Here is a 27,926-nt window from a genome sequence, read left to right on the forward strand (position 1 = left end):
GGCATGTAAATTTAGATCAGCGATAGTTGCCCTTTCGGTTCAGCCGCCGGGCGTTAATAAATTGTGTGTGTGTGTGTGTGTGTGTGTGTGTGTACTGTAATAGAATGGTCCGTCATCCCAGCTATCTAGAGTATATCGAGCCTATGGTTCGACAGATTGAGTGTCCGAACTTGAAACAGTCATCTTCCATAGCTTGAGGCAGCCAAATTCTGAGTGACTATGTTACTTAATTAAAATATATCGTTTATCTTTGCTACTGCGCCAAGAGATACGGTACCATCTTCTTTGATATCAGAAAACAATAGGCTGCAGAAAGGTTTCTTGGGCAGCTATCCCTCTAGCTACCAAATATAAACTAGTTCCGTCTTGCTATATGTAAAAATGCCAGAAAAAAGGTCCCCTATGAATTCAGAAACTTCCTGACGACAGAAAAGAATTCAACCGGCTTTTCTAGCCAAGGTAAATGTCCAGCCTCCTCGATAAATGCCAATTCTGCCTTGCCGCCAAGTTCGTGGGCTACTTTCCTGGCGGCAGCTTCTGAACATATTCCATCGTCCCTCCCATTTATGACAAGTGTCCTAGCCTGAACCTTCGACAACCCTTCAACGGCGGAGAATTTCATATTACTGTCGCATCTGTTCTGGTTCACGAAGTTCCAAAGCGAGAGGGATCCGTCTTTTAGTGCATCGGCTAGTAAATAAGTCTTCTTTGTGTCGTGCATATAGTAAGGCAGTACTGAGTGTAATACCTCCGCAAACTCAACATCGGTTGAGGGGGGCTGCTGCATCAACTTAAAGATATTCTTCAATGCCGGTCCATACACAGGATGATCCTGACGAGCAGCAGCGTAGGTTTGGAAGTTATCAGAGTTGAAACCTTGCAGTTCGTGATTGATCAGCACTAGCTTCTCAACTTTATCCGGAAAGTCCTCTGCGTATACTAGGATGATGGCACCACCGTTGGAGTGACCGAGGAGTCGCAGTTTCTCCTGTCCTAGGTGGATACGTAGCGAATCCAAGTCCGAACCCATGACCCTTGAGCTCATTCCATCAGCTGACGATGGACGAGAGGTACCCCCACTTCCGCGCGCCTCAAAGTATAGCACTGTGAAGTCCTCTTCTAGTTCCTTCACGGTGTTCGAGTATAGATGCATTGACGGTCCCCACCCGACACCCTGAAAAATAACCAGGGGACCGTGGCCACGGATCAGGTAGTTAAAGGTGATTCCACTGGGAGCAGTGAACTGGTGTGATCCGAGTACCAAGTTATATGGGATCATTTTGCAAGTGAAAGTGCAAGTGAAAGTGCAAGTGAAAGTAGATTGTTGAATTGAAAACGTGAGCCGACGCCTTCAGAGATATGGAGAGTGGAAGGATGCCAAATCTATCCATATGTGAATCATAGACCCTGCTCCATATGTGCTAGCAAGCTGGAAGGTCAAGAAGAAGAAGGAATTATCAAAGTATTTATAATATCAGCTCCAGCCGCATAGTAACTTTATTAACGTCATTCCCGACCGACCAAGCCAACCGGCCTTTCTGGCGCCTGAAAACACTGCAATAATTGTTATATCTCACAACTTTATATTTTAACACTCAAGGCTATTTATATGACATTGGGGTATTTTGATATTAAAAACATCATATTAGATATTTTACAAACTCGGGCATGATAATGTAGAAAGATTCATCTACGTCGGTTGATCGGAGGGTAATTGTTAAAGTGAATGAATGAATATTTTCTGAATATACTTGTTATGCTTTACCATTTCTAGTGCTAGGAAGTCATGTCTTACCTATCCCCTTTCCAGTTTGGGAAAGTGGAGATTTCTTTTCTGGTCTCGGTGAATTGGTATCTTTTAGGCCGCATCACTAGGATGACTACCACATTAGCTTTTTCATAGTTTCAGGCTACCGCCTGAAACCCCACGAATCGGACATATGCCCATGGCCTTTATATAAATATCCCTTGCCTTGACCGGAGCAGTAATATTCGCTCTTAGTTCCCTTTATTCCGCCCACATGCCAAGGGGATCAGCATTCATCCTGCATGGGGTACCCGAGATCACAGTGGGATCCTAGCGATCTAATCCCTGCCGACCTTTGGTGGCTATTATTTGACATTGACTTCCATGTGTAGGGATATCTGTCTTTTGCTGGGAACACCACTAGTCAGCAAGAATATCAGCGTCCACTACTGTAGCTTAAATTTTTGTAATTGAAAGGCTCAATAGCTGCCAACTTTTTTGTTCTTCGGGATCGAGCTGGAGCGAATCAGTTCTCAAATCGTCATTCCGTGTGGTCCACAGACTATCGATGACCAGGGTGTTTGCTCCACCAATTTTTCCCTGTCCGGTAATTGGGCCATATTCACTATAGAGTTAGTATCCTACGAGGGACGCAGAATAAGGAGGAAAGTGGGGCGAACTGAGCTGACCCACTGGACCATCCTCCTTCCATATACAGTCAATCGGCAGCCAGGAGAGCAGCATTGCGATGTTGAGTACTAAAATATTTACGCCACTCGCTTACTCGCAGGCGAATTGAGTTTTTGGATAATGATGGTTTCGCATGGAGTGCAGCAGTGACCATAAGAGTTTCGTAGCAGTGCTCCACGTATTATTTCTACTGTCAGAAGATAATGTAATAATGTGTGTGGGTCTGTAAGTTCTTGTGAATACTTTTATGTGCTGAATTGACTTAATGCAAATGCCAAATCAGAAAGGAATAGAGCAAGCGAATGTTTGACGGTACATCATTCTACAGAAGCCAATCCCGAAGTAGAGATTGGGACGACTTGGCGTCAGCAGCCACAGGTGCGGTACTGTAACATCACCGATTCATTACTTATTAATCTCTTGGGCCTCTAACGTAATCCCCGGCTGTTCGGAACACCAACCTCTATTTGAAAAAAATTAAATCAATTATCTCAACCAACACCTATTAATTCAACTAAATATAGCGATATTTACATACATTAATTCTGTGACCAATCTCCCTGCAACCGCTTCACCTAGGCGGGGCCCTAGTACGTAGTAGATTTCCCTGACTAGGTAGCTACCGCGCGCAGCGAGTAGAATATTGGCCATTTCGGCTACAGTAGCTGGCCTAGGGGCTGCTCCACGTGTATCCATAGAGATAATCCATTCAACAAGCGAATCCTCTTCGTATTGGGTCAATTTATAGCCAGGGTGGCGTTTTTCTTCGCGTGAGGATTGACCGTGTAAGCGCGAATGTAGTGTTGTGAGCGGTATTTCGTATAGCTTTGCTGCTGCGCGGAGAGACTTGATACGGCCATTTTTAATATCATTAAGAGCTAATAAGATCTTGCCCTCCTGGTTGGCCGATTTCTGCCGAGACTCAGAGCGAATTGGTGGCAAGGTGGTTCGTTGAAGAAGGTAGGTAGGTAGAAAAACGCGATTTTGGATGGGGTGTTCCGAACAGCCGGGGATTACGTTAGTTAACTAACTAGTGTAAGATGGCAATGCTCGCTGGCAGTCTGCGTTGGCAGACGGGTCGATTGCAAGAGGACAAAACAACCACACTCGTAGAGTGCAGGAGAGTAGTAGACAAAGCGAGACGCTGTAGAAGAACGATAGAACGAATAAAAGAACCCTTCATGAGCGATATATCGATACCGCAAACTCAGCAGCCTCAGTAGAACATTTCATAAAGGGGAACATTGCATGATTGTTATTGATACTATGGAACAAACGCTACTTATCTTCCTGAAACTAAACTGCTTCCTTGTTGCTAAGGCCTCAGTCACATGACTCTGGGGTTCCGATGTTGAGAGCAGAATCCCCCATTACGCTAGGTAAATTGCTTTGGACCAAGTAGTTGGATGCTAGATTCAGCAGTTTACGACACCTGTCTAGTATTAGGCGGTGGTTCGATGGTAAATTCAGCAGTCTCAGGCATTATGTTGCTCGGAACATCGATATGTAAGAATCTGTGGCGAAGGAGGCCTTCCAGCTGAATTTGTGAAAGCGTAGAAAGGAGTGTCGACAAGAGCAGCGGGAGAAAATTGAACTCTGTTGTGGTATGGGATTTTTGCAATCAGGGTCACGCCACACCGTGGTTTTATCTGCCTATTATCGCGTACGAATTATGGTTGAACGTATTCTGCTGTGACAAGGTAAAATTCACGGTTGAATGAACATGAGTGATTCTGCGGTTACTGTAGACTAGATGGCCGGCGACGACTCTCACCTCCTTGTGGTGCCGGCTGGGAACCTGTGAATACCTTGACTGGGTGGTATTTGCAGAGCTAAGAAGAGTCACTACCGGCCAGCATTATCCGCTGGCTAGGGCTGCAGCTGGAGCAAGAGCTCAGGGGTCAGGGGCCCTGACTTAAGGAAATAGACAGCAAGCGACATCAAACTTAATGCCTCTAGTATCAATTTTGCTCCGCAACAATAGTATAGGTTAACGAGAAATAAAAAATTGGCAGTCGAAATTGCCGGATTTATCACTCCACATAGGCACACAGATATATGCGACTCAGACCTCGACCTTGTGCGGAACCCGAAAGACAACGATAACGAAGTTAACAAAATTTAACGATAGATTGATGAGATATATGGTTGTGATTAGTGAATATAATGAAATAATTGGATCACTCTTGTATAACTTCCCGTGGTGATGAAATACTGACTTACGTTGGCGAGTGTTGAAATATGCCGTTGGCCTTTTTCTCTGACACCGCTGTGAGTGTTGAAACGGTGCAAACGGCGAGGAAGAGTCTTGATATAATCAACTATCAAGAAAAACCCGTGATGCCTCTGAATGTTGCGTTATATCAGTAACTAAATGTTGAGTGAGCTATAAGTTGAGGGTCAGCTATTTTGAGTCCTTCAAAATTCTGATTATTACAGTGAAGCAAGGGCAATGGCTAGGTACAATACTAGTACCCGAACTTTCGTCTGTAGAATAATCTTTCTTAAGACTCCCTTGTCATCTTGGAGCAAAGAATATCAAACATATCTTAAGTTGCCAGGAACTCTTCGGTTCAGACTGTCTTAAACTGTAATACGCTTATATTGGACTGACCGGCTCTATCGTCACTAGCTGTTTATATATGATATTGAATCTTATGGACCAAAGGTAAGTAGAGGCAGACCTATTCTTTTACATTATACTAATATAGAAGGGGCTTTGTATAGCCACTTCTCGGCTATTCCTCGATTAACAGACCTTGACGATTTTGGAAAGTGTCCGGCTGTAAAGACAGTAGGCCGTAAAGAACATCCTTAAGCCAGCTATTAGTGGTATATAATAGATTAAGACCATTAACTATATATAGTAGTAGGTGGTAAGGTTAGTGAGTTATTGAGGAAGTTTCCAGTGTGAACGCTATACTGATAACTCACTTTATAGGGAGCCAACCGTTTAATATGACCTAGTATAAGTCTGTTCAGTTAGCCTATGTATTCTTACTCCTAATTTCCTGTGTACTTATTCCTAAAAAGACAGATCTGATATATTATTCTTGCTGCAAGAATAATTTTAACCAATGTAACGGAATCTAACTCCTAGAGTCCTTCTAACCAGGTCTAGTTAAACTAAACTTAACTAAACTTAATATCGATGGCTAGGCTACTGTTTTAGCTGAAACCCCTATCTTGCTTGATATCTTCAGCAGGCATAATCTGAAAGGTCTGATACCTCTTGATTTGTGATCTGTTAGTATTCTAATGTCTGTTTATCTCTCTAGTGGTGTTCTATCTGATTGGAGATTGAATGTCACTATATTAGGAACTTGGAATCTCTTGTTTGACGTCCAATCTGAAGCTTTATCGGCAGCTGTGAGCTAACCCCATGCTAGATCGAGCGAGCGATCGCAGTATTTATGACAATAAAGATGATCTGAGCATTGATCACTACTGAAAATGATAATAGCTTTTATAGAATTACAGTAAGCCAGGCTGCAGCACTAAAACTACCCAGGGTATTTGCTGCAAAAGCAGTTGTTTTAGGTCAGTTCATTGCTTATTCTTGACTGAATATTATAAATCTCCCCTCTAGTGGTACTTTATTCTGACCCCTTAACCTTTGAAGATTTTTCCTATTACACAAATAGTATAGATAGAACAGCTAGACTGGAAGATATTACCAACATCTATTCTCTGTAGTATAGATCTTATACCTTTGAGTATATATTATCGAGCTAATACCTACTACCTTGTCCTGATTTGACTATATTGGTGCCGGACTAGATTAATAGCAAGTATATAGCTTCTTTATTTATCGGAAATCATACTGATATAAAGGGGTAGTGAAACCTAGCCCTAGTCTAGTGCTTCCTATAAGTCTGATTAGTATAGTGTATAGTAGTCTATAGTAGAGATATTATCTAGACTATAAGAAATATAATTTATGAACTTCTATCTTATTTAAGTGGCTTAAAATTGGTACTAGATTGAGTGTATCTAATGTTAAACTACTTTGGCTGTGTCCTAATGCAGATGGTGATTCAAAGCTGGTAAGTATATTCTCATTACTGGGATAAGATGAGAGCTAACTGACTATATTGTCTAGTAACTATAATAAAGTTAGATATTTTTTCTGATGCTATTCTTAAGGTAGCCACAACCTGATTAAGGTATGTTACTACCTAGGAACTGACTAAGTTGCCTGTAGAAGCACTCTTATGAAGCTTACGGCCAGCCGGTTATGTTGGGCGGTCATATATTGCTATTAACGACCCAAGAACTATTTGGTCAGTTTCTAATACTGGACGGAGAAGGCCTGCTAAGTGATATAGCCGCTGATATTTCCTCTAGTGAGGGCATGTCACATGGGTCCTACGCGACGTGCTGCGATGTGTCAATACACCCGCCCTCAATTTCAGGACCACCGGTTGCTGATTTCGGCCCACATAAACGAGCATAAATTTGATAACACAGGGCTCACTGACTACGAGGGAGAACTTGTTAATGTAGTACCTGGTGGAATTTAATTGGCGACGCAGTATCCCCCTACAAGGTAAATTAATTACATATAGTCTATACTGCAAAGAATAATTTGTAACACAGATCTTACCTATAAAAGATACCCTAAGATCTTAAGGCCCGGAGTATGAGGAGGAATATTCTACTTTTTGTTTTAAGGGAAGAGTATATCTTTTATGCCATTTTAAGTACTCTTTATAGTAGTTACTACTTATATTTTTCTTACTAGACCCAGAGATTTCCACTTAATATTTGTACTAGATTACTATATTTTTACTAGATATTGAGATAGTTTATTTGATACTAAAATAGAAAAATTTAAGGGTTTAGAGTAAAGAGCAGGTAGAGTAGCTAGATCTACTTAGTAATATAGTTATCCTAGAGCTATATAGAGTAAATTATCTCCCTTACTAATTTTATTAATCTAGGTAAAATAGATTTTAACTTAGTAGTATTAGAGTTTAGGTTAAATTAGTATTTTAAGGACTTACCTTAAGATCTTACCTACCTATAGGTTTCTTTGCAGAATTCTTAGTAGTACTTTAATAGGATATACTAGTTTATATAGTTAACTCCAAGATTTTGAGAAGATATTGTACTTTGTACTAAGCTAATCTGTTCTTTCCTCTATAGCTAGACTACTAGAATATACAATTTACATATTTAGTTACTCTAAATATATCTAGTTAAAAAATCCAACTATAACTTAGTTAAAGAAATAACTAAGATATAGTTAAGAGTTTAACTAAAAAGATATTCTAATATAAGGATAATTATACCTATTTAGGTTAATATATCCAGAACCCTAAGGTTGCCTAAACCTATATAAAATAGGATCTAAGATCGTCTAAACTTACTCTCCAAATAAGAGAGGTATTAATAGCAAAAAGAATATAGTACTATTATAAAGAAGCTATTAGATATATATAGGGCCTACACCCTCTAGACAAATCTAAGAGAACCATCATCTTTAATTATTCTGAACACCATCCTTATTAATTACTTAGTCAATCATTAAATCTTTTTACCTATTACCTAATAGGTATTTTTTGAAGCTATTCAGACCTCCTCTGTAGCTTATAGGACCCTAGGTCTTATAGTACTATTAAAGAGAGAAAAGTTAGAGAACTTATAGTTCTTATTCTTTAGATAAATATTATAATAAGTTAGTTTATAAGAGAAGACTTATTTAGAGAAGATTTATTTAATTATAGAGATCTTATATGAGATAGAGTTATAGGGATTAATACTCTATTAGTTACTGAAGGTCTTAGTGTGACAAACCTGGCCGCTGTTACCTAAGTCACCTGATATGTCACGTACCTAGACACCAGCTTATGTACGATAGTTGCGATGAGAGCTCTCTCTCTCTTCTTCTCTTCTCTAGTTTTGTTATTTTTTGTTAAAATACTACAATATTTCAATATTCAAGTTCTTACATTGTAATAAAACTCTTTTCTACGTCCTATAGTTATAAAGATATACACTCTTTTAAATACCTGCCTCGACAACAGAACATGTCTTATCTTATCTCTCACTTTAATTCCGACCAATCAACAACTATTACAATAGTATACTCCAAGGAGACCCCTAAGAAGCAGAAAGCTCGTTTCACCAAGCTCCCCAATAATAATATAGATAACAAAGGTTATATCTTTAAGTCTAAAACTGAATTAATAGCTAGTCTGAGTATCTTACCTCAGAAGCTCTTAAATAAGAGTAAGAAAAAGGAGAGAGCTTAGAGATACTTCTCCTATATAATTATCTATCCTATTCTACCTAGAGTAGATAATAATAGCTTTCGCTAATTTAATAGTTTAGTAGAGATATAGGTCTTTTTTATAGAGGATCTAGTATACTAGAATATTCTATTTAACTACTAGTAAGAGACTATCTATAAGTTAAATAATACTTATAATACAATCTATAACTATAGTTAGAAATCTAATCCTAGTCTAGATATTACTAATAACTCCTCTAAGAAGGAACTAGAACTAGAGCTAGAATCTAATCTCTAGACTATAATACTTATAATACAGAAAGAGATAAAGACTAACTTTATAGAGATATAATACCTCTAACAGAAATAAGATAATTATTACTATTAGACTAAGACTTTAAGTAACTAATAAAATACTAACCTCTACTACTATATCTTATATAAGACCCCTATAACTAAATAAATCTTCTCTAAATAAGTCTCTTATAAACTAACTTATTATAATACTTATTTAAAGAATAAGAGCTATAAGCTTCCTAATCCTTCTCTCTTTAATAGGACTAGGACTAAAATAGTATAGAATAACTAGTAAGTAGTAATTAAAGGTAAGTTATAGTAAAATATAGATTATTTTCTAACTACTAGTATATAGATAGTATATATTATATTATATCTGTTAAAGGAAGTATTTAAGTAGATTATCCCTTATATATAATATAATAGAGACTAATTTATTAATAATAAGGAACTTTTTATATTCCTTAAGTATATCTATAGTAATTCTAACTACTATAAGAATACCTATTATAAGTTTAAATATCTTATCTAGAAGGATAATAAGAAATTTATAATCTTTATTACTTAGTTTAACTATCTTATAAGTAAGACTAGTATTACTAAGGATCTTATTAACTATCTCTATAAAAGAATATTAACTAATTTCTAGTATAAGATAGTTAAGATTATTGATTATAATAATATAATATTTAACTACTTTATTAGAAATTTCTATAAGATAGCTTACTAATATAAAGTTATTAGTAATAAAATCTTAAAGTATAAGACTAATAAAGTAGTATTAAACTTAATAGACTTCTCTATCTCTAAGAAAACTACTAGTATAGTTACTAACTTAAATCTAAATTTATCAATCTCTATTCCTCCTATCTAGAGTAATACCCTCTATTATAATATTACTAAGATAGTATATCTAAAAGTAGAAGAATACTACTTTAAGTATAAAGAGAAAGGATATATTAGTAAGAAATATCCTAAGTATATAATTTATCTTATAGCTAAAACTACTATAAAAAAGACTAAGACTATAGTTATAGAGATTACTAAGATAGAGACTTCTACTACTTCTCTTAATTTAGAAAAAATATAGGTTTATTAGAAGTCTCCTTAATAAGCTATAATATATTAATTATAGTACTAAACTTATAAGATATTTCTATAAATAAAAAGTTTGTATTTAAGTCTTAGATAATATTTAATTAATATACTTATTAAATATTAATACTAGGAGATATAGAAATAATAGGTTTTATATATATAGATAATATATTTATTATTTTATTGAAGAAATATAGATTAAAAGTTAGCTACCTTCTATATTTAATTACTACTAAAAGATTTAATAGATAAATAAGTATAATAATTATATATAAAGTCTAATTTATATTAATTATTAATAGCTAGAGATTTATAGTAATACCTTTTATAATAACTAATCTAAATTAGTATAAATTTATTCTAGATTAGGATTAGTTTAATAGATATTAAGTACTTATAGACTATTATAATAATAAGTTAGTATAGATAGAGGACTCTCTATAAGTCTTAGAGAAGAAGATTTAAGTCTAACTTTCTCTTAAAGAGAATAAGCTAGAGGAACTATAACTCTAAGTTCCTTAGTAGAGTTTGTTATTAGAGTAATAGAACTATTATAAGTCTTTAGAGAAGATAGAATAATTACTCTAAGAGATAACTCTTTCTTTTCCTTCTCTAAAACTAATAGAATAGATAGGAGAATTCTCTCTAATTTCCCTAATAGAGATAGTAGTAATTAGGACTATAGGTTTTTAATAATATATATAGAAGTAGAGAACTAAGACCTTTATTATAATAATAAATAAAATTGACTAAATTCTTAAGAAGATAGACTCTAAATAGTAAGAGACTAAAGAGAATAAGAAGGTAGTATTAGTATAATATTATAACTATCTTACTATATTCTCTAAGTTTTAATTAAATAGAATACCTCTATAGAGAGATAGTATAAATAATATTATCTATACTAAGAGTATATTCAATTCTAGCTATTATCCGCTCTATAAGTAATTATTTAAAGAATTTACTATCTATAAGGACTATATTATAGAAAAACTATATCTAGACTTTATTAAACCTAGTTTAGTACTCTTTATATTACTAGTACTAATAGCTTATATACTAAATAGAAAGCTTTAGTTCTATATTAATTATTATAAACTTAATTCCCTTATATAGAAAGATTATTATCTACTTCCTCTAATTAATAAATTATTATAGTATATTACTAATATAAAATACTTTATAAAACTAGATATTTAGTAAGGATTTTACTATATCTATATAGAGCCTAACTTAGAGAATCTTATAACTTTCTAAATAAGGTATAGTTTATTTAAATATAAAATTATACTATTTAGACTTATAAATATACCTATAACCTTCTAGTACTTTATCAATATAATACTAGGTAAATATCTAGACTTCTTCTATACTATATATATTAATAATATCTTAATATATAGTAATTTACTTAAAGAATATATTAAATATATAAATAAGATACTATAATATCTGATTGATATAGAGCTCTAAGTATCCCTAGAGAAGTATAAATTCTATATTTAATATATAAAGTTCTTAGATTTTATTATTAGTATTAAAGATATTAAGGTTAACCTAAAGAAGATTAAAACTATCCAGAACTAGTAGTAGCTAATAATAGTTAAGGGAGTATAGTTTTTCCTTAGATTTAGTAACTTCTACTATTAATTTATTAAGAATTATAGTCTTATTACAAAACTACTATATTTTCTTATCTAGAAGGATATTCCCTTCTCCTAGTCCCTAAAATATTAAACTACTTTTGATAAGATTAAATAATAATTAATAAATATACTAGTACTCTATTACTATAATCTAAGTCTAGAAACTAAGGTAGAAATAGATATCTCTAAAGGATATACTAGTACTATTCTCTTATAGTAAATCTCTACTAAAACTCTATAGTATCCTATAGCCTATTTCTTAAAGATAATAGACCCTACTAAGTAAAACTATAGGACTTCTAACTAGAAGTTACTTACTATTATATAAGTATTAATAGAATAGTAACTAGAACTAGAGAGACTATAATACAATAATCAGTTTTATATCTATACTAACTACTATACTCTATAATATTTTATAACTAAGAAGACTTTAAATTTACAATAAGTATAATAGGCTAAGTTTCTTTTCTATTTCTATTTTATTATTTAGTATTATCTAGGTAGTACTAATACTATTACTAATACTCTCTTATATAAGGATAAGGCTAATAAGTAAACTAAATAACCCCTAATATTAATAGTAGATATAGTAGAGGCCCTAATTATAGTAATTAATATAATAGATATCTTTTATCTAAATCCTAAGCCTACTAGATTAATAGTTAATCTAGTAGTTTAGGTAATAGTTACCCTAATTAATACTAATATAATAATAATTAACTATATTTAGCTCTCTAATTAGATATACTAATTACTTAATAACTATTATAAGAAGACCCTTAATAATACTAAGACTAAATAGATATTTTATAATAATAGAACTCTCTTATTTAATAACTAACTAGTTATTCTAGATAATAGTAATCTCTATACCTACTTACTTAATAAAATCTACTAATAACTAGGGACAGTATATCTAGGGTAAGAGAAGATACTAAAGTTAGTAAAGTCTTAATATTACTAACCTAGATATATCACCAATATTATATAATATATTAATAACTATTTAATCTGTAAGAGAACTAAATACTAGTAGAATAAGCTACCTAGTCTTCTATATCTACTTCTAATCCCTAAATACCCTAGATAATATTTATTAATAGACTTCTATTTATTACTAAAAGATAAGTATAGTTATAATATAGTTTTAGTAATTATAGACTATCTTTTAAAAAGAATAATATTTATTCCCTATTATAAGACTATTATAGCAGAAGATATAGTAAGGTTATTTATATACTATATATTACTATAGTTAGGGATACCTAATACTATTATTTTAGATTAAGATCCCTAATTTATCTCTAACTTCTAGAAGGAGTTTATATATATTATAGGAATTAAGTAAAAACTTTTAATAATCTATTATATACTAATAGATAGCCAGAGTAAAATTACTAATAAATAAATAGTCTAGAAACTTTAAACTATAGTTAATTACTATTAAGATAATTAGTTAGATTATCTTATAATTATTAATTATACTATTACTACTACTCTACTATAGAGTAGTATAGAGTAGTCTCTCTTCTTTACTAAAAGAGAGTTTAACCCTTAAATATTATTTAACTAGATAACTAAGATCTCTAAGATCTTCTTTAATAATATCTAATCTATATAAGATATAGTAAATAAGATTAAAGAGATCTAGAATTATACCTATAATACTATAAAAGATACTCAAGCCAAATAAAAGTATTACACTGATAAAAGATACTATAAAGATAAGTTTAATATAGGCTAGCTTATTTTTATAATAGCCTGAATATAGAAAACAGATCAACAAAGCTACAAACTAGCTAATCAGTAATACAGTCTATTTAAAATATTAGAGAAAGTAGGATATTTCTAGAAGCTTAAATTACCTAATTCTATAAGGGTATACCTAGTTTTTTTACCTAATAAGCTATATCTGGCTGCCCGGATAGTACTATTAACTGATTAAATCCCTAATAAAGTATTACCTATTATTATTAATAATAAAGAAGTATTTAAAGTAGATAAAATTAAAGATATATATCTATTCTGTAGTAAACTACAATACTGTATATTCTGGGTTAGAATCAAAGATACCTAGTAGTATCCTGCCGGTAATTACAAGAATATGCCGGAAAAACTAAAGGTATTCTATAAATACTTCTCTGAGAAGCTAGGTCCCCTAATTCGACTATTGATATAGCTGTAAGTAGTAGTAGATAACAAATTTGTAGAAGATAATAAGGATAATAGTAAGCCTAAGCTACAAGAGATATAGGTTATTAAGGCCTAGGGACTAGGCCCTATCAGAAGAGAGGATAATATAACAAACCTGGCCACTATTACCTAAGTCACCTAATACATTACGTGCCTAGACACTAGCTCATATATAATAGTTATAATAAGAGCTCTCTCTCTCTTCTTCTCTTCTCTAGTTTTATTACTTTTTATCAAAATACTACAATATTTTAATATTTGAGTTCTCACACTTAGTCTAATAGTAATAATTATCTTATTTCTATTAAAGATATTATATCTCTATAAAATTAACCTTTATTACTTTCTATATTATAAGTATTATAGTCTAGAGATTAGATTCTAGTTCTAGTTCTACTTTTTCCTTAGAGAATTTATCAGTAATATCTAGACTAGAGTAGGATTTCTAACTATAATTATAGATTATATTATAAGTATTATTTAACTTATAGATAGTCTTCTACTAGTAGTTAAATAGAATATTCTAGTATACTAGATCCTCTATAAGAAAAGTCTATATCTCTACTAAATTATTAAATTAGTAAAAACTATTATTATCTACCCTAGATAGAATAGGATATATAATTATATAGAAGAAGTATCTCTTAGCTCTCTCTTTCTTCTTACCTTTATTTAAGGGCTTCTAAGGTAAGATACTCAGACTAACTATTAATTCGATTTTAGACTTAAAGGTACAACCTTTATTACCTATATCGCTATTAGGGAACTCAGTAAAATAAGCTTTCTACTTTTTAAGGGTCTCCTTAGAATATACTATCATAATAGTCGTCGATCGGTCGGAATCAAAGTAAGAGATAAGATAGAATATATCCTATTATCAAGGCAGACATTCAAAAGAGCACATATCTTTACGACTGTAGGACGTAGAAAAGAGTTTTATTACAATATAAGGACTCGAATATTGAAATATTGTAGTATTTTGACGAAAAGTAACAAAACTAGGGAAGAGAAGAAGAGAGAGAGAGTTCTCATCGCAACTATCGTACATGAGCTGGTGTCTAGGCACGTGACGTATCAGGTGACTCAGGCAACAGCGGCCAGGTTCGTCACAACCACAAATAGGCAAGACATAATAATAATATATTTATACCGTACTAGATTTAACATAATCAATTTTCTTTTTAAATATATAAAAGATAATCCTTAGCTATAATAATTACAATATAATACCTTAGAATAATAAATAAATTATACACTATCAAATTCTCTAGTATTTGTTTTGTTTAAAGGCCCGCAGGCCAGGCTAGCCTGCCCACGGGCCTCGCTTTAGGTCCGTAGCCCGTGACTAGCGGCCCGGGCTCAGAGGCCCACGGGCTTTGGCAAGGTCTACGTTCCGATGTCTAGTTAGGGGTGAATTCTGCCTATACTTAAGAAACCTTTATCACTAAGCAGTGAGGCCCGCTGCTCCAGGTCCCTTGGTTTAGGTTATTATGATGTGCAACGAAGTTGTATTTCCAGTCTTTGCTAGCTGTAGCAAAATAGTGATCGGAACGCTGAGCAAGTAGTACAATGGCTATTTCTTTTACAAGAGCAAAGGTAGGGGCCTTGCCACACTTATCCAGGTCCAATATCTATCGTTCTCGCAAATCATCCTCAATTGCATCTAATTTCATGCTGTTGGCGCGAGCATCTCGTTGATAATTTACTCCCCTAACACGCTCTTACAATATTGAACGCGGTACATCGAAAACCTGTGTAGCTTTGTTGATAGAAGGTGTTTTCTTACTTCTAAGCGCCTGTAAAGCAATTCAATCCTGCCTACTTACTGAGTTCGTTTTTGAGCTTGTCCGGTGCGAATTGGTGGCATAGTGGTGCTTTGAAGGAGGGTTGCTACGCGCGACGCGTTTTTAGGTGGGGTGACCGACTCGCTTGTGAAACACGTTCTGTATATGTTATCCGTACAAAGTGGACAGAGAAGATTTTCCATTCTCAGCCACCAGAAGCGGTGAAAGTGGTCCATGCCACGGATAGTATATCCGCATCCTGCTGCTGTTCCGACAGGTCCTCCAACTCATACCTCCGGTGCACTCTCACCGCGCTGTTGCTTCTGCCCACGAACAGACGACTTCCCCTGCAGAAACGCCAGAGCCAAAACCGAGAGCACGACGCATATGCTTGCTAAAATCCACATTAGCGTACGTTGATGGTCAGGATTAGATATGTACATACCAAAAACCGAGTTCATGATGTAATACCCGAAAACGTTGACCAAGGACCCGGACAAAAGTGGACCAACTAGAAATCCCATGGTGAAGCTCACGTTGGAAAGTGAGTAGGCTCGGGAGTAGCCTCCATTGGGACCGAAAATGCCGGGATTCTTGGACTCGAGCTGATCAACAGCACCTGTAGCGATTTCTCAATCGTATCTCAAGGGGATAAAGGGCTTCAAGGAAAAAGGAAGAGAAGAAAACTCACAAGTGATTTCAATAGTACCGACACTGGCCAGTAAGTTCTGCACGCATCCAATAATGATAATGGCCACAATATACATGACTCTACCGTGGGCCGACCAGGGAAATTGTGGTTGATCAGCAGCCCCGAGGAGCCACAGTAGCGGAGCCAGCAAGATGAAGCCCACGGCCGTGGGCACTCGAGTGCCCATTTGATCGCGCAGCCATCCACACATCGGACTGAGGAGCAGATTGGGGGCCTGCAGCGCAGCGAAGATCAATCCCGTCTCTAAACTACCCCAACTAAAGGAGGATCGCACATGGATAGGGATTGTTGTGTTGTAGCTGGCTGCCAGAGACGAGTAAGTGGTATAGCTGAGCAGTCCAACTATCACCCGGGGCTGGCTTAGAATGGTGCAGTAGAAGGAAAGGCTGGAGGGGGCATGGTCCTGCGGCTGTTGACTAAACTCAGGCAGAAGGGCGCTGTTCTCGGTCGCCTCTTCGCGCTCTGCAGCTGGACCCTCAGGTGTTCGGTGTTGATCTCGCTTTTTCCTCGGATTCTCAATCATCACAACTCGCATAATTATGTCCAGGATGATGATGATCAACACTGTACCCCAAGTCACCCAGTACCCTGCCAGTTCGAGCAAGATACCAGCAACCGCCGGACCAGAAAGAGAGCCCGCGCCCACGAAACTGTTGACCAGTCCGAATGTCTTTCCGATATTCTCGGCCTCGATGGTATCCCGCAACGTAGCGAATCCAACAACCCATGCTGCGGTGCCACCAATGGCTTGGAGAAGGCGACCGATAAAAATGCCCGTCACTGTTGATCACGATAATTACCATCCATCATACGGGAGACAAGAAGAGATAGCACTTACACCCTGTGGCCGTTGCGAGAACAAAGGTGCCCACAAAAGCAATAACCAACCCAACAATCAAAGGAAGCTTTCGAGATCTGGCTCTATCGGCTAATTGACCTATGATTATACCGGAGATCACGGCTACCCCTCCATACAACGTGAGGACCAGGTAGGTCAACCGTTGGGTATCGGCCGGGTCAACTTGGGCTCGGTCTTCGAGGATGTACGGGAGGATTGGGACGATGAACCCGTATAGGAACGATTCTAGCAAAATAATTTGGTGAGCCGGTCTTTTATTTTCTTTCTTTCCGTCGATATGGAGACTTACCAGCGAAAAGGGCGGTGGTGATACACACAATGATGAATGCGGTGGAAGACCGCCAAGTATAACCCCAGGGACGACGCTCCATTGTGAGGTGTTGAGACAGATTTGTGTAAGGAAGAGCGTGTTTCTTTTTCTTAAAAGGAGAAAGGTACGGAGTTAATAGCTGAGCTTCAGCTGAGAAAGTCTTACCTCCGTCTATGATAATAATACCAACTGTAATGTCTTGTGTTATGAATAATACATGCTAGGACGGAATGTATCTTATGTAAGAAACAGCCCACAATTGGTAAATAATACTGTAATCTATGTTCACATTGCCATCAGACATCGTTTCCCTTTGGGCGACATGATGAAATAGCAGATCTGCTCCATATCCCCATCGCTCATACCCTCAGCAGCCGACATTCGGGCTGTGGGAAAAGCACGGAAGAAATGTGCAGCGCCCAAGCGAAGCTCTCGGACTGCCAAATGCAAGCCAAGACAAACTAATATCCTCGTCAGCATCGATTTCGACGAACATGCTTGTGCCTACTTACTTCGAGATCCTCCACCAAACGGCACAAACGCCCTGTTCATTTCCGGTGTTAGCGAAGCCCATCGCCAGGGGTCGAATCTAGAATATGTTTCAGCAAAGAAGAACTTCTCAAACTTGACTTTTCTTTCGGTCAAGCCTCACCTTTCAGGATCAGGGAAAATTTCCTTATCGCGATGCAAGCTATATGCCTGCGTGGAGACCGTCACCTCTTCAGGAACCCAATACCCACATAGATATGCACCAGGTGCTGGGGCATTGCGAGGGCGATTGGACGGATTCGATGCGTATAGGCGCAGAGTTTCCTTGACGACCTGCCCCAAAAATGGGAGCTTCCTCAGCTCTTCATCGCCGAAATCCATTGGGAGCGTCTCCAATTCACGCAGAAGTGTCTGTCTGATCTCCACGTTACGACAGACGGCCCAGACAAGATAGGTTAAGCTGACGGCCGTATTGTCACTTCCCCCAACAATATAGCCCCGTGCTTCACTGGTGAGGTCGATGTCAGACAAAGCATCGGCGCTATCGCTGGCGCGGAGCAATCGCGTGAATAGAGTTGGTTTGGCAAGCGATGGCTCCCGAGTGATAGACTCCCTGTAGGACACTAGAGACTGCTCTGCGTATGCCGAGATGCGCTTCCCAGACTGCAGCGCATCCTGGAAATAAGGCACTGGGAGCTGCCGCGCAAGCTGGAGCAGACGAGGAAATGCGGTTCCAATCATCCCTAGCTTCGGTAGTCGCTCCAGATCCATGGCAAATTGCGTTTTCTATACCCGCGTTAGTACCCATGCTTTCCCAGTTAGCACACAGGGCAATACTCACCTCTCCTCGCTCGAGCAACTGAAATGACTCCCCAAACGTCAACTCACCAATGATATCCGTTGAGGTGAAATACCACCATTTGAAAACGTCTATCGCCCCGCGCTGCTTCATCTCCATTTGCATCCGGTCAATCGCAAGCTTCACCTTGCCCACCACCACCGGCTCCATCAACTGCAACGACGCATCCGTCATATGTGCAGATAGCAATCGCCGCCGCAGACTGTGTGCCTTGGGATCCCGCACGCTGAAGATATTCTTCGCGCCCCCGACAGCCAATTTATCGTACCAGGCTGATTTGAGGAATTTCGTGCCCGCCTTTGACATCTCCTTGACGACGTTCACATCGCAAATGTCGATTTCGTCCGGGCTGATCCTGACAATGGGGCCTTTGCAGATCAGTATCAATTGGAAGGATTGATTGCGTGAATGCGAGACGTACCGTATTTCTGGTGTAGTCCGTGGACATATTTTGGTCTGTCCCCGATGATCCAGTGGTATTCTAGAATGAGATCCGTCCAGTTGGTATACCACGGTCCGGGGATTGTGGCAATGTGTCTTTTGTGAACGGCGATGAAGTTCTATTTGATTAGCGTACTTCTGATGGGTCTATGAAAAAGGCGCATACTTTGATCAACGCTGACAACACGACGGTGCCGAGTGAAATGAGGATCAAGTCATTCGCGAGATACATTGTATTCGATGAAGATTCCTCTGTAGCATGAATTGAATAGGAACAGTCAGGAAAGAATACCGGGACTAAGTTCAACCTAAGGGAAGATAATGATGTCTGTGTGCTCTTGTAATAATCAAGCATAATAAACAGCTACGTTATATAACGTAATGTAATTTACCAACGAACCGGCCACACAAGTAAGCTGGCCACCCCAGAACACCATACTCAAGGCTGTAAAGTTTTGATTCCACGATATTTCAACCACTAAGCCATCTTGAAATTGCAGGTTCTACATCATTATATGTAAAGTATTCCGGCTTATCTACATATCAGTCCTTCCAGACTATTAGTTCAAAACTTTACCATGAAGTCCAGCATAATTTTCACATTATATACCTCATTGTATAACTACAATAGATATAGGTTCTCAGATGTGAAGTTATAATGTCCCGTATCTAGTATGGTGTTTTAAATTGGCTGGCTCGCTTGTCTGGCTTGTTTGCTTGAGAATTACGAGATTCTCACCTAGATTTATTGCTTGAACAAAGTGTAACATCTTGGTCGGAGCAGGGAGGTTGAATGTGTTGGGTTATCTGTTGTATTTGACTACTTGCTAGTTTAAGAGTTTAATAGTATCTTAGTGGTTCCACTTCAGATAAACACTGTTCTGAAATCTTCGTTATGGGGGGGCTGGTTGGCGGGATTTAGGGTGTGTAACAGGTAATCTGTAGTAATGTCACGTAACCTCTATCGGCCTACGTATACACATACAACTACTGTACATACTATGCATCATGTACTCCATACACTGACAGGGATGATCATAGTGGGTCAAATCCACTGTGACTATTGTAATCGATTTATGCAGTGTAACTTAATATGAACCACAGTGGAACCAATCTATGTAGAATATCACGCTGCATTCTACATATGGAGTGCGGAGGTACGCCAGAATACAGGGAGCAACAAACAAGGGCATCACCCTGGACTACTCGAAGCGATCACTGAGAATGAAATCTGCAGCCCGTTCTGCAATCGCGTACACGGTGGCCATGATGTTGCCTGAAATTTGTGTGGGGAACACGCTCGCGTCCACCACTCTCAGCCCGCCCATCCCCTTCACACGCAGCCGCTCATCCACAACATGACCCATCGCGCAGGTGCCTAGCATGTGATTGAAGACCGTTGTATGGCTTCTGACGAACTCTCGACCCTGTTCTCGATCTGCGAGATCGATCTCGGGCGGCGGATAGACCCGCTCCGCGATCTTGTCGATGACCCTCGCGGACCGGAAGACCCGATCTGCAAAGTCTAGAGCTCCGGCGAGGATGTGGACATCGACTGACTGGGAAAGCAGGCCCAGATCGATTCGGGGCGACGCAAATGGGTCCGCGCAGGTGATGTGCGAGCTACCCTGCGAAAACGGGGCGGCTAAACTAAGGAGAAAGGCGTAACAAGCATTCCGGCCCGGTGGAGCGCCTCGCATTAGTTGGCTCTGGTCTCTCTGTCCAGCAGACACATCGAAGTAGGCCGGACAGCCCACAACCTGCACGGCGCCATATTGGGGATTCTGCAGGCGTGCGACCAGCTCCTGTTTCTCGACTTCGGAGACGCCACTGGGTAGGGGCGTCTCATCGCCGATCATTTGAGATACCGTTTCGTTGAGCTCCCTGGCCGAAACGAGAGTCGTATACGGCAAGAAGCCAGCCAGCCCCATGGCTCCGTTGAAGGAACCACTGCAGTCGTCAGTGGTTAGCAGCTGCTGTTTCGCAGTGTGAGCAGCTGACTCATCGAACAGAGAATCGAGTGAGATCTGGCCCTCTGCCAGCTCATACGTGATACAGGTCATGGGATGTTCGCGTAAGTTGTTGCCCACCGCCGGGTTTCGAACAAGACATTCTACGCCGGCAGCCCCGAGAACACCCGGATCGCCGATCCCAGAAAGCTCCAACAGGAGAGGGCTGGACACCGTCCCCGCGGATAGGATGACTTCCCTCCTGGCGTGGACGGCGTGGATGGCACTCTCGTGGGAGAATTCCACCCCGCGCGCAGTCAAGCCGTCGCGTCCTCGCTCCACTAGAAGCCTGCACGCTGTCGCATCTGTCAAGACGTGTAGGTTTGGCCGGTCGATAGCGGGAGCCAAATATGCTGTGGCGGCATAGCTTCGACTGCCCCCTTCATTACCAGTATCAACCACGGACAGCGATCCGTAAATCCCCAGATGATCACCATCCCAAGGATCACCCGACGACCGCACCCCGGACAGCTCATCCAACGCCGCGATGATCGAATCTTCCACTGGAACCCGCCACGGCGCAAATGATGTCCGAATCGGTCCTGTTCGTCCATGCGACTGCGGGTGATGTGCGAAGAAGTCCGGCTTGTTTTCGACCGGCGGTCCGGCCTTCCCGTCGAGACCCTCACTCCGATGATAATAGGGACGTAGCTCAGACCAATTCCAGCCTTTATTGCCTAGTTGCTCCCAGAAGTCGATGTCTTGCGCTGCTGGTCTACAATACGCGAGATAATTGATCCCGCTGGACCCCCCCCAGCATTTTGCCTCGGGCAATATGGTGGACCGTATTGTTTGTTCCTGACTGAAAACATCCGATTAGCCGTCCTAGAATGAGATCAAACACATAGATTGCACATATTCAGCCCAAGCAAAACATACCTGTGGTGTTGACTGATAAACCCAGTCATATTCAGGATTATGAAGTACATTGCCCACCCCCGCCGGGCTGTCCACATTCTCATCGCCCAGTCTCGATTTCCCGGCTTCGAGTACGCCTACCGTCATCGTCGGATCCTCGGACAGGCGCGCCGCTAGGACCAGGCCAGCTGTTCCGCCACCGACGATGACATAGTCAAACTCTTTGAATGCTAAAAGTGTGGGACTTACAATGGTCATGACGGAATACCAAGCGTGGGTTGTTGAGTGAGAAGAAGTTAGAAAAAAAAGAATGAACGAACATTCTGACGTCCTAGCGAAAGGTGATCAATTTATCTACCAGTGGAATGCTAGAGTAAAGACTGGTACAGTACGGGTAATGTAAATATCCTAAAATAATGCAGGGTGAGCGACTAAAATAACCAGAAAACAAGCTAAGGCCGCGGTACATCATGAACTAACTACAGTAGTAATCTTCAAGTGGCCATGCAATAGTTAGTAGAAGGTGCTAGGACAGAACATGTTAGATATCTTAACACCGGACTAGTATCATCCACTCTACGCCCGCCCAATACGCATAAGAATTGATTTGGTTTCTAAAAAGTTGTCCAAACTGTGCAGGTATCCCTCTCTACCAACACCACTTGTTTTGTATCCGCCAAACGGCATATCCATCGCCATGGTCGGACTGGTACAGTTGACAGCCACGGTCCCCGCCTCTAGGAGCTTGGAGACCCGCACGGCACGGTCGAGGTCCCTGGTGAAGACGGAGGCGTAGAGTCCAAACTCGGACTGGTTGGCGTAATTGATGGCCTCGGCTTCGGTGTGGAAGCGGTTGATAGCAACAACCGGTCCAAAAACCTCTTCCTGCATTAGCGGCGAGGTCTCCGTTATGTCTTCAATGACAGTGGGTTCGATGAAGAGGCCTGGTCCTGAGCCTCCACCAAGCGTGAGCGTGCCGTCTCGCTGGCCGATCTCAATATATGACTTGATTCGATCATGTTGCTGCTCGTCGATCTGAGGGCCGCGCGAGACGGCTGCATCAAGCGGATTCCCCGCCCGGGCTGAGGAAAAGGCGCTCTTGAATAGAGCGATGAACTCATCCGCGACCGAGTCCTGGATGTAGATCCGAGAGTTGGCTATGCAGCTCTGTCCACTTAAGAAGGTCAGGCTGGTGGCGGTTTGCTCAGCGGCCGCCTGAATATCCGCGTCGTGGAAGACCAGAGACGGCGATTTTCCGCCTAATTCCAAGTGCACATGCTTCATGTTCGATGCCGCTGCGGCCGCCTGGATCTTCTGCCCTGTTTGTGGAGATCCCGTGAAGCTGAGACAGCGCACTTGAAGGTGAGACGCCAGGGAGGAACCGGCCGGTGATCCGTAGCCGGAGATCATGTTCAACACGCCCGAGGGGAACCCTGCCTTCGCAACCAACGTAGCTAGAAATGTTGCCTGGTTTGAGTGTCAGGTGTGCCAATGGGAAAGAAGAGACAGGGAGATAGGTTGACATACTGCCAGCGGCGACTTTTCGCTACTCTTATGCACGACTGTGTTGCCTGCCGCGAGCGCGGGAGCAACCTTATAGGCGAACAGTAGAATGGGCAGATTCCACGGGGTGATACAAGCAACAACGCCATATGGTGCCCTGAGCGACAGATTCAAATGGTCCCTGGTATGCAGACTGGTCGTACCTTGGGCATTCCAGCCCGCCTCGGAAAAGTAGCGGAAGAAGTCAGCAGCGACGAAGCTCTCGAAGAATTGGCTTACGGGTTTCCCACTGGAAACAGCTTCGATCTGGGCTAAGGTCTCGTGAGCCTCGAGTAGGAGGTCTGCGAATCGGCGAAGATAGCCTCCTCGCTCGGCGGGACTGAGGTCCCTCCAGGTTGGGAATGCGGCCTTTGCTGCTGCGACGGCATCGTCTACATCACCTTCACTGGCTTCGTGGACTGGGGATGTCAGGTGATCTATTCAATGACCAGTGAATGAATAGAAGACTCACCTTGGGCTATGATCTCGCCGGTTGTGGGGTTATTTACCCTGAACAGCTTGTTGTCTCTAGACGGTCGAAACTGCAGCGAGGTCAACAAATGCACGGCCGAGCAGAGGAGCGAGAACTTACCTCACCATTGATGAAGAGGCGTGTTTCAAAAGAGTCACTGGCCGCCATTCTCGTCTGAAGTCTCCTTTAAATTCAAGTGAAAATCAGGAAATGAGAGATTCTGTGCTATAGTGCTTTCGAGTTTACAGAGTGTGATTTCCATATATGATTTCTCCTATCGTTTGCCATTGAACGTCTGCGGGGGAAGCGGCATGCCTGCAGGCGAGCTACTGTAGATCAGCAAGACTATTGCATATATTGTAATGTGGATATCAGACCGGTATTACAATACTCGTCTCCAGGTATGGTACAGTGGGAGGCCAAATTAACTCATTTATTCCACTTTCTCGCCGCTATTAAGCTAACTAATTACGTCCTAGTGTTACATCAACAGCCTATGATACGTACCCTCTAAGCCAGGGTATGCAGAAACGGGGCCTATCCTGCTGGCAGAACACTATGTAATTGTGGATATGGACGAGTTATTTTGGCCCCCCCTAGGCTACACTAATCTGATATTTCGCAGAATTACTTATGTTTCCTTGATACTGTATTTAAGTAATGGAATACTCAGCTAACTATGGCAATAGTTGACATAGTGACGGGAGAAAATGCTGATGGCACGATCCCCGTCAACATGACTATATCGTTGTTCTACTATCTGCCAGCTGATCATGATCGCTTCTCAAAATATGCACGAGAACGCTTACACTCCAAACCTGAGCCGTGGACGAATCCCAACGCACTCGGCTTCTCCACCAAAACGGTGACCTCGTCATGATCAAATTCCATCGTCACAATGCGAGCTACCAGAGTGGCGAGTGCCTCCACACTTCCAAACAAGGTGGTTTCAATCCGCTAACAGAATCAGTCAGTAAATACACGTCGCGATATATTGAACAGGGAATATGAGGTTGTGATTGACGAATAGACCTACCTCCGCTACTACGCGAGTCATTTCTTGGTATGTGTCGATAAATCTATTACTCCATGGCTGCAAAGCAGGTCCCTGAAAGTGCAGCGAGGTCAAGACTGCTTGCTTTTCGACTCTCTCGTGGGAATTGATGCCGAGGATACAGTAGCTTCGGATCTGCTCGATGCGGAATTCCTCTTCCAGCACTACTAGCTGGTGGTAGTTCTGCGACGTGCTGTCGTCGCCTGGGACATGGCCTAGTTCCGTGATGCTCCGGTACTCGAGACCTCCCTCAGCGCGGAGAATGGCCTTGGGGAAACCAAGGTGGATTTGGAATCGACCAAAGTCTTGATCCACGGCTGGAGGGAAGGCGTGGTTTGTAATACTCGCTGCGCGTAGCTAGTCAAAGTGAGATGGGTACGCGAAATCCCTCGATCCAGTCAGAAGGACGACGTACAGATGTTTCCTTCAGCTGTTGAAGGCAGCAGTTGGCGATGATTCCCGCCGTCAGCCGGATATCCTCACCGACGGCACCGCGAACCGTATCCCCAAGATGAACAGCATTGAGGTTGACGATTCTTGCTCCTGCGGATATGAGGGACGCTACATCTCTCCCCTCACCTAGCTGGTTCAGATCCCTGACGATGCAGCGATATAGCTTTCCATAGTCGATGGTCAGGCCAACGTCATCCGCATTTGCTGATGCTTCACAGGAGGCGTAGGAGAGCCTGACAGCCGCCATGCACGGCTGTGAATGTGCAGGACGATGCCACGCGTCTGGGGCTGCCGGTAGGACAAGTTGAACATTGCGAAGATGGATGGTGTCAACGATTGACGGGCGGACGTTGATTTCCACTCGAGAAGCATGGGAGGACATCTTGTTGACTCTTGTTTAAACTGCTAGAAACTGTCTTGTCTACCAAGAAACGCGAAGAGTAATAAGTAATAAGGTGAAATAGGGGGTGTCAAGTGGACTAATCGAGAGCGAATCGTAAGCCTCGCTTCATTTCAGCCAGATCAGCAGTACTGTCTGACATTTCAAACTGTCATCTCTCTCTCCCTCTCTCTCTCTACGCGCAAACTCACTCAAGCACGCATATATCTATATATTTATTTCAATAATCAAAATGCACATTGTCCACCGCGAGTCAGAAGACCCCACAAAGTACGAGATGGCATGTCTGAGTGGAATATTCAATCTCCGCCGTCCTCCCCATCGCCCAGTAGCCGTGATCCAAGTGACTAGCGCGGATGATATTATTGAAGCAGTGCGTCTGGCGCACCAGCAACAATGTCAAATTGCCGTTCGCTCTGGCGGTCACTCGATGGCGGTTTGGAGTCTTCACCCTGACTCGCTTCTTCTGGATATGGGCAAGTGGAAAGAGCTGGCCGTCGACACGGACAGGGGTATTGCAACGGCCACCCCGAGTATCACGAGCAAGGAACTGAGTGATGCCGTCATGCAGCATGACTTCATATTTCCAGGGGGTCACTGTCCAGATGTCGGGTTGGGGGGGGTTTCTGTTGCAAGGAGGAATGGGGTTGAATGCGAGGGTATGACAGCACCATTCCTCTTCAGGGCTATTTCAAGCATACTTATTCTGACTCAGAATTGGGGCTGGGCATGCGAGAGTCTTGCTGCTGTCGAGGTTATCACTGCGCAGGGCAAGCAGTTGCTTTGCAATGCTCAGCAGAACGAGGATCTCTACTGGGCTGCTCGGGGCGCAGGACCAGGTAAGCATCTTCCTTGATTCTCTTTGAACGAATTCGCGGTGCAGATTAAAATGAATAATAACATCAACAGCATTTCCTGGCATTGTGACCAAATTCCACCTGCAGTTGAGGCCGGCCCCAGCACAGGGCATTCGCTCGTCAGGATACATCTACCCTCGCGCATTGTATCGTACAGCGTTCGAATGGGCCCTGTCTCTAATCCCCCAGACAGACCACAACACGGAGGTTGTCATGGTAGCTCACTATGGTGGGGACCGGACCTCACTCGACGACCTCCAGTTTCTGGTCTACTTCGTCTCGATGGAGGCAACTATGTCCAAAGCGCAGTCCGCGCTGCAGCAAGTTCAGGACACAAGACCAGCCGGTACTTTGGTAGAATGGTTTTACCAGGAAGACAGTCTGGACCGGCTGTACAACAACCAGCATCAGGCTAATCCGCACTCGCACTATTACTACACCGACAACGTCTTCTTGGACAACGACGTCGATGTTACCCTTTCACTGGAAGAGGCTTTTTTGACCCTTCCCCCAGGTAAATCTTCGGCTTTCTGGTATCCCATGTACCCACACAGTCGGCGGGTGCTCCCAGACATGGCGTTTGGTGTGCAGTTGGATCATCACTTTTGTATCTATTCCATTTGCGAGGCCGAGAATGAGGTGCCACGGTACAGAACTTGGGTGGATGAAATCATGGGCCGAATCAGACTGCATGCCGTGGGCGCCTACATCGGAGAGTCCCATGGCTCTCATCCGCCCAGCTGGTATTGGGGCGAGGAAAGGGCTGATCGACTGGCGGCCATCTATCGAAAATGGGATGCAGGACGGCTATTTACGGGTGTGCAATCGGCGGAATTGAACAACTAGTAGTCGAGACAATCATACGTGTCATTTTCTCTATGTATTGTATTGTGAACATCCATATATTCCATTGGATTG

At 41.0% G+C, this 27,926-nt stretch overlaps 7 protein-coding genes across 7 annotated transcripts; 1 reads left to right on the forward strand and 6 right to left on the reverse strand.

The window, feature by feature from the left end:
* Positions 1–400: 400 nt before the first annotated feature.
* Positions 401–1,279, reverse strand: N7533_011774 (alpha/beta fold hydrolase; the record flags this gene model as incomplete). Its single annotated transcript, XM_057108424.1, has 1 exon — positions 401–1,279. One exon carries the CDS (start codon positions 1,277–1,279, stop codon positions 401–403), a length of 879 nt encoding a protein of 292 aa, XP_056953525.1.
* Positions 1,280–15,980: 14,701 nt separating this feature from the next.
* On the reverse strand, positions 15,981–17,635 carry N7533_011775 (MFS transporter; the record flags this gene model as incomplete). The annotated part of the gene is made up of 5 exons (XM_057108425.1): positions 15,981–16,087; positions 16,139–16,312; positions 16,385–17,185; positions 17,244–17,489; positions 17,554–17,635. 5 exons carry the CDS (start codon positions 17,633–17,635, stop codon positions 15,981–15,983), a joined length of 1,410 nt encoding a protein of 469 aa, XP_056953526.1.
* Positions 17,636–17,859: 224 nt separating this feature from the next.
* On the reverse strand, positions 17,860–19,595 carry N7533_011776 (cytochrome P450; the record flags this gene model as incomplete). The annotated part of the gene is made up of 6 exons (XM_057108426.1): positions 17,860–18,035; positions 18,087–18,163; positions 18,227–18,849; positions 18,905–19,290; positions 19,344–19,482; positions 19,530–19,595. 6 exons carry the CDS (start codon positions 19,593–19,595, stop codon positions 17,860–17,862), a joined length of 1,467 nt encoding a protein of 488 aa, XP_056953527.1.
* Positions 19,596–20,565: 970 nt separating this feature from the next.
* N7533_011777 (GMC family oxidoreductase) lies at positions 20,566–22,488 on the reverse strand (the record flags this gene model as incomplete). Its single annotated transcript, XM_057108427.1, has 2 exons — positions 20,566–22,170; positions 22,252–22,488. 2 exons carry the CDS (start codon positions 22,486–22,488, stop codon positions 20,566–20,568), a joined length of 1,842 nt encoding a protein of 613 aa, XP_056953528.1.
* Positions 22,489–22,806: 318 nt separating this feature from the next.
* On the reverse strand, positions 22,807–24,412 carry N7533_011778 (aldehyde dehydrogenase family protein; the record flags this gene model as incomplete). The annotated part of the gene is made up of 3 exons (XM_057108428.1): positions 22,807–23,697; positions 23,758–24,191; positions 24,370–24,412. The coding sequence occupies 3 exons, from the start codon at positions 24,410–24,412 to the stop codon at positions 22,807–22,809; spliced, it is 1,368 nt and encodes a 455-aa protein (XP_056953529.1).
* Positions 24,413–25,015: 603 nt separating this feature from the next.
* N7533_011779 (dihydroneopterin aldolase) lies at positions 25,016–26,133 on the reverse strand (the record flags this gene model as incomplete). Its single annotated transcript, XM_057108429.1, has 3 exons — positions 25,016–25,201; positions 25,281–25,655; positions 25,714–26,133. The coding sequence occupies 3 exons, from the start codon at positions 26,131–26,133 to the stop codon at positions 25,016–25,018; spliced, it is 981 nt and encodes a 326-aa protein (XP_056953530.1).
* A 250-nt stretch (positions 26,134–26,383) lies between these two features.
* On the forward strand, positions 26,384–27,854 carry N7533_011780 (FAD-binding oxidoreductase; the record flags this gene model as incomplete). Its single annotated transcript, XM_057108430.1, has 2 exons — positions 26,384–26,990; positions 27,061–27,854. 2 exons carry the CDS (start codon positions 26,384–26,386, stop codon positions 27,852–27,854), a joined length of 1,401 nt encoding a protein of 466 aa, XP_056953531.1.
* Positions 27,855–27,926: the final 72 nt, after the last annotated feature.

The sequence above is a fragment of the Penicillium manginii genome, assembly GCF_028828005.1.
Source record: "Penicillium manginii strain IBT 31320 chromosome Unknown utg000009l:1.0-3297300.0:1.0-3298630.0, whole genome shotgun sequence".
NCBI classification, from domain to species: Eukaryota; Fungi; Ascomycota; class Eurotiomycetes; order Eurotiales; family Aspergillaceae; genus Penicillium; species Penicillium manginii.